At 40.3% G+C, this 6605-nt stretch overlaps 1 protein-coding gene across 3 annotated transcripts in view; it reads left to right on the forward strand.

Moving 5' to 3' along the window:
• The window catches only part of si:ch73-63e15.2 (protein strawberry notch homolog 2), a 70900-nt gene extending 65667 nt beyond the window's left edge, over nt 1-5233 (forward strand). For all 3 annotated transcript variants that reach the window (XM_051094281.1, XM_051094280.1, XM_051094282.1), the window contains 5 exons: nt 149-241; nt 429-560; nt 866-942; nt 1027-1217; nt 2099-5233. In XM_051094281.1, coding sequence (XP_050950238.1) covers nt 149-241; nt 429-560; nt 866-942; nt 1027-1217; nt 2099-2868 — 1263 coding nt within the window. In that variant the 3' untranslated portion in view covers nt 2869-5233. The remainder of the gene's footprint in view (nt 1-148; nt 242-428; nt 561-865; nt 943-1026; nt 1218-2098) is intronic.
• The last annotated feature ends 1372 nt before the right edge of the window (nt 5234-6605 follow it).

Here is a 6605-nt window from a genome sequence, read left to right on the forward strand (position 1 = left end):
CCGTTACCGTAAGTTTTTCCTTGACCGAGAATAAACCACACTGCGAGACCTTTCCCTTGGGATCAAGGACTTGTTGGACACTAGTCCAACCATTGTGGACATGTCTGCCACCATTATATCTGACAGAACTGTTTGTTTCGTTGCACAGATAAGTGTAGATAGAGGTATGCCATGGTTGGAGGCCCTCCAGAAGGTCCAAACTCTCAACAACCCGGAAGAAGGCTTCTATTTATCCCATAAAGTGAGTATATGAGCAAACCAATATCTAATCTTTTCAAATTTGCATGTAGTTTCCTTTTAGTAGCACAGGAAAGATGGTTCCTTGGAAGAATCTTTTTCTTCAGGGGTAAAGGAGGGTTCATGTGTCATTAGGTTTCTTCCGTAGTCGACTCTGCGGTTGAACATGTTTGTGCCTGTCTTGTTTGCAGTTGAGAGGTAACTATCCATGCGTGCTGCTAGCTGTGCAGGGCCAGGAGCGCAACATGATCATCTACAAACCAAACATCGGCAAGCAGGCCCAAACGGAAAGCCTTGATAACCTCCAACAAAAATACCGCAAGGTGTGTTCAGACTCTTCATCATAAATATACTGATTAGAGCAGGGGTGGTGAACGTCGGTCCTGGAGAGTTTTGCTTCAACCCTTATCAAACATACCTGAATAAGATAATTGAGGTCTGGAGGGTTACTGGGGAGCTAATAGCAGGTGAGTTTTTATAAGGGTTGAAGCTGAACTCTGCGGGACTGCAGCTCTCCACCCCTGGATTAGAGCAAAGGAGACCTTCCTAAAAGCTGCTGTGAAAAATGTCTCTGCTGCCATCTAGTGGACATTATAGGTTTAAGACATTGTTTTGTACTTTGCTTCAGGTCACTCCGGAGGAGGCACAGGATAGCTGGGAAAACCAATTCACTTTCTCCTTCAGGAAATGTAGCCATGCTAACTGGTGAGAAACAAGACCTTCCCAACTTCTGACTTGGTACTAGCCAAACTGTGCTCAGAGAATCTAACATCTGCGTGTTTTCTGCAGGAACGGGAGGTGCAAAAAGGTAGAGGAGGGTCATGAGTGCTTAATGGGCACTCGATTGCGACAGTATCACATGTTGTGTGGCGCTCTCCTCCGTGTTTGGAAGCGCGTGTCTGATGTGGTCGCTGACGTCACCAACACTAGCATTCTCCAAATTGTCCGCCTCAAGACCAAAGACAGCAGCAAACAAGTTGGTGAGTCACCTTGGTAACCCTTCCTGAGGAATTCCTGACTAGCAGGTTGTGATGCTCTAGGCCAAGGATTCTCAAATCTAGCTTGGGGGATCCACTTTCCTGCAGAGTTTCTCTCTTTGCACCTATCTGTGATTTTCTAATGATCCTGAAAACAGTAATTAGCATGCTCAGGTGTGTTTGATTAAGGTTAGAGCGAAGCTCTACAGGAAAGTGGATCTTGCAAGTAAGATTTGAGGGTCTCTGGGTTGATAACCAAAAGGTTGGAGTAGTGGTGCCCAAATTCGGAGGGCCAGTGTCCTGCAGAGTTTAGCTCCAACGTGTTTGGAGCAGGGGTGCACAAACTCGTTTTTTCATTCCGAATTTGTACACCTTATCTTTGCCACCTGCCAACCTGGCCAGCTTACCCACCCAGTATATCTCCTTCCCCTTGTTCCATTCCATAAAAACCCCTTTCCTAGACTTAAAGAGTTCTTCATCCTCCTCCCAAGTCAGCACTCAAGCTGACCTGGTTGTAGACTACCTCTACAGGCAACTCGAAGAGCTAAACTCTGCAGGAAAATGGATCTCACAAGCCAGATTTGAGGATCCCTGCTATAGGCTGATAACCAAAAGGTTTGAGCAGGGGTCCCCAAACTCGATCCTAGAGGGCCAGTGTCCTGCAGAGTTTAGCTCCAACTTGCCTTAATATACCTGCCCCGAAGTTTCTAGTAAGTCTAGTAAGAGCTTGATTAGCTGGTTCAGGTGTGTCTAATTGGGGTTGGAGCTAAACTCTGCAGGACACCGGCCCTCCAGGACCAACCCCTGGGTTGGAGAGTCAATGACACCACTGCAGTCATTTGAAGGAAGCTGGCATCTTGTAATTAATGTTCTGTCTTTTCTAGGTATTAAAATCCCAGAAAACTGCGTGTCAAAGGTGCGTCAGGAGCTGCTGAGGATGGATGTGGAGGTGAAGCAGCGACGTCAAGAGAAGGAGCGGCAAGCTCAGGAGCAGCGTCAGGTTGAGGAGCAACAGAGGCTGATGGCACAGCGGCAAGAGTTTTTCACCTCAAATCTGTTCACCTCACCTTTGCCACCTTCCAACCTGGCCAGTTTACCCACCCAGTACATCTCCTTCCCCTCATTCCCTTCCATAAAAACCCCTTTGGACGAATTCCTAGACTTAAGGGTTCACAGTTCCTCGTCCTCCTCCCAAGTCAGCACTCAAGCTGACCTGGGTGTAGACAACCTCTCGAGACAACCCGAATCTACTGTTGACGAATTTAGCCTTGAAGAGTTTATTCAAGAGCAACCACAACAAGAGAGCCAGGCCACACAGGAAACCATTTTAGCACAGGACAAAGACTTGTATGACATGATACTGTCCTTGGACTCATTCATAACACCTCCTAGTCAGACTGTCCCTGCATCTTCCTCTTCAGATGCACCTTCGTCGGTACCCATGGTCTTCTCTTCTTCCTTGTCCCCCTTCACTCCCTCGCTCACGCCATCCTCATCATCCTCCTCGTTGTCGCAAGACCAGCAGATGCTCCCATTACCCAACAGCTACTGCAGCTCTGAAGCCATCATAAACGTACGAGAGGTCTTGAACAGCATGCTGCAAGGTGGAACAGAACCACGCCAGTCCGTCATTAAGTACCAACAACCCGAGTGAGATCCTTCCAGGCGGACTCTCCGGTAAACGCGCACATACTCAGGGCTGTAGTCTGACCACTGCCGGCGTCCAGCTCTGCCATTGGCCTCGGTTCCACAAGGATGAGATTCTCCTTCACAACATGGGAAGAAGTTCGCTCTGTTCTCGAGTATGATCCCTTAACTGTTTGTTGGAACTTCAGGATAGTTACCAAGTTGGTCATCCCAGTTTCAACATCCTGAATTTTATACACTGAGACGAGAGAGTATTGATTTACCAAAAATAGTTCAGGCGCAAGTCTGAAAATGATGTAAGGTTTGTTTAAGTTCCACAACGTACAGTAGATTTTGCTCAAGATGAAAACACCTGAGGTACCATTTTGGTTCCTTATTGGTGGAACCTTCTGGGGAAGCTCCAGGCACATTTGATGGTGCCTCAAATGTCCTTTTAAGTCCTGAGAGATCTTCAATGTATATTTTAAATGTCTCAAAGACTTTCTTTTATTAAGAAGTCTGTCTTGTACTGGTGACTTTCTCCATTAGCCTAGAGGTTCTCCAAAAGGTTCTTCCAATGCGCTGACCAGAGGAACCCCAAATGGTACCTCAAGTATCTTTTTTCTCCGGTATAATTTATTCAAGCCACAAGGTCCATGTGGGCCTAGCTGTAGTTGTGCAAACCTCACATACCGCAAAGTTCACTTCGGCAAGAAGCTTTGTTTTGCATTGGACAATCATCAGCTTTACATTTCCATGATGAACTTCTATTAGACAAAACACTTTTCCCAAGGAGCAAGAGAACAGGCTACTGTCCGAAATGTGCCTTTGGAACATACGGTGGAATGTAGACGCAAACACATACTCCTGTACCATTCACGTGCAGATGTTTGTAACATATTTATTGCCTTTATTTATCAGGCCTTGAAACAGTGTGCTAGTAGGAGAGCGTAACTACCTACAAATCACGTACCTGTGCAGCTGTCTCTCTGTTGTTCTAAAATAGAACAGTCTGTCCTGCTGTCCCGTCTCGCTATGTAATACGACAGAACGGTAACAATCTATTAGATGGTTGATTTATTGATTCCAAAAAGACTTGAGTCGCACTTCGTCCCTTTATTAGTACAATATTTTCATTGTGACCTAGAAACTGAAAAGTCCTTCCTTCCTTACAAGACTGATGCAATGTGAAATGCATCCCTGGTACAGATGGGGCAATAGATGGGGCAATAGAACTTTTATCTAGCTGACTTTAAGCCCTTTATTTAATAGATTAATTAATGTTTTAAATGTGTGTAACATGTATAACAATTACTTGATTATTCTTATTTAATTTTAAAGGGACGTTTTAGATTATTTGTTTTATTGATACTATGACATTTGTAATTGTGCAGTCAGCAAACAAAACAATTCAAAACAAAATTAAATTTTGTTAGACATCACTCTGCTGCACTGGGTGGCTGAATATTTTGTTCCTTCCTTTTTCTGTTTATCATTATCATTCTTTATGCAATTGATACATTCTTAAATATTTCACAGCAATAGCCAGATATCAAACTGAAATCCAAATATTTACTTCAAAAGTTCATGGCTCTATGGTGTTTAAACCACTCCCAATCTCAGGATGAAATTTATGTTCAATTAGTTATTTAAATCAGATAAAATGTATCCAAATGTGTAATGTCTACGTAAAAATACGATTTGTCTTGTATGTAAAATTCTGTCATTGACACATATTATTTATTTAGCCATTATTGCATATTCACTGCACAGTTTATTTTATTCTTTTCATTAAGGGAAACTCTTTCAACCACATTTGCACTTGAAACTTTGTGAAATTACATGTTGGTTCTTTCTCCCGCATATAGTTGTTACACACTCATTGTTCCATACTATTTTAGTGTATCCATTTAGTTTTCTCAGTGCCTCCCCAAAAACAGCCAATAGTATGAACATGTGACTTAAGTTTCTGCTATGCACGTCTTATGCAACGACAGCTCTATACGATGAGGCCATGAAACTGGGACAAGTCAAATTAACCTGTTACTAAATAGAAATGCATTTGACTTTCTCTGTGTATGATTTGCACTAAAACAGCATAAATGAGTTTCTGTCTGGTTTGTGATTCAGTGCTGCCATGTTTGTTCGCTCATGGCCCTTTATGGGAATGTTCAATACTGTAAACATCTCGATTCGTTGGCTTTGCTTTTATATCAATATGGCATTTACGTAATTTATTGCTATGAAAGAAAAACATGCTACTGACTATATGTATCTTGAACTGTTTTATTCCTGTGTTCTTATGCTTTTGTCGTTTTCTATAGGCCTATTTATAATTTAGATCCAGTTGTATATATTGTAAAAAAAAAAAAAAAACAAACAAAAAAAACAAATTGTGCCTTTCAACTGTTTCTTAAAGAAATTGTTTTCTACTCGTATCTAAAGAATGGAAAATATTACAAACTTTGTTAATAACAAAGCAAAAAAAATAAAATGTTCAGATTATAGAGTTTGTTGTGAGATTATTTTTGGTAAATTACTTTAAATTATTGTTGTATTGTTATATGTGACCCTGGACCACAAAACCGGTCTGAAGTCTCCAGGGTATATTTGTAGCAATAGCCAAAAATACATTGCATGGGTCAAAATGATTGATTTTTCTTTTATGCCAAAAATCATTAGGAAATTAAGTAAAGATCATGTTTCATTAAGATATTTAGTAAAATTATCAAAACGTAAGTTTTGATTTTCTCAATATTTAGATTTTTTTGCTCCCTCAGATTCCATATATTCAAATAGTCGTATCTCTGCCAAATACTGTCCTATCCTAACAAACCATACATCAATGGAAAACTTGTTTATTCAGCTTTCAGATGATATAAAAGCTCAGTTTTGAAAAATTGACCCATATGACTGGTTTTGTGGCCTTGGGTCACACATATGCTGCCAAAGCAAAAATTGTAGTTTACTTATGACAATATTTAAAGTTTTTTTTTTTTTTTTAAATCAACAACTTTATTGTATATATTTTATTATGAGAGCACTTTGCTGATGTTTTTCTTGATTTTTCTCCATAAGGATATAAACCAGTTAGTGGCTTTGGGTGTTTAAATATTAATTTTATTTTAATATAAAAATTAGAAGAGGTTGTGGCTCCTTGGAAGTTTACTAAGGCCCTCTAGTGTTCACCTCTCCTCTGGTTGAAAACAACTGATCTAAATGACTCTTTAAGGTACTTAAAATTATACCATGGTATTACCAAAACAGTGTCGTTACCAACTACAAGAAATATGGTAACACCATTATACCTTTTGTAAGTGTATGAAATGTTATAATTAAGTCAAATTATATACTATTTTGTATCCCACTCGACACCATGGACCATTAAGTTAAGTTTAGTCCTAAAAAATACGGCTAGCTCGTGTTTGAAATATAAAAGTCTTGCAAATGCGGTGGAACAACGGAGCATTTCATGGTAGCCTGCTTTTTTGCGTAATATATATAGCTCTTCCTATCATTTTAAAGAATCTTACCTTATTTTTGGAGTTGGAATCGTTTTAATTGAGAAAGAGTCAATTCATTCAATGAGGAAAACTAGCAGCCGCTAACGCACTTTAGTCAGGCCTGTAAGCGCGCCAATACCGCGCTTTCCGGTCTGAGGGCGCTATAACATAGGGAAATAACTTTTTTTACCCAAATAATGACAAATATTTTCTCAGAGACATATCTAAGTATTTTCAGACAATATAACAAAGAAAAACATTT

Source organism: Labeo rohita, chromosome 22 (assembly GCF_022985175.1).
Source record: "Labeo rohita strain BAU-BD-2019 chromosome 22, IGBB_LRoh.1.0, whole genome shotgun sequence".
In the NCBI taxonomy this organism is placed as follows: domain Eukaryota; kingdom Metazoa; phylum Chordata; class Actinopteri; order Cypriniformes; family Cyprinidae; genus Labeo; species Labeo rohita.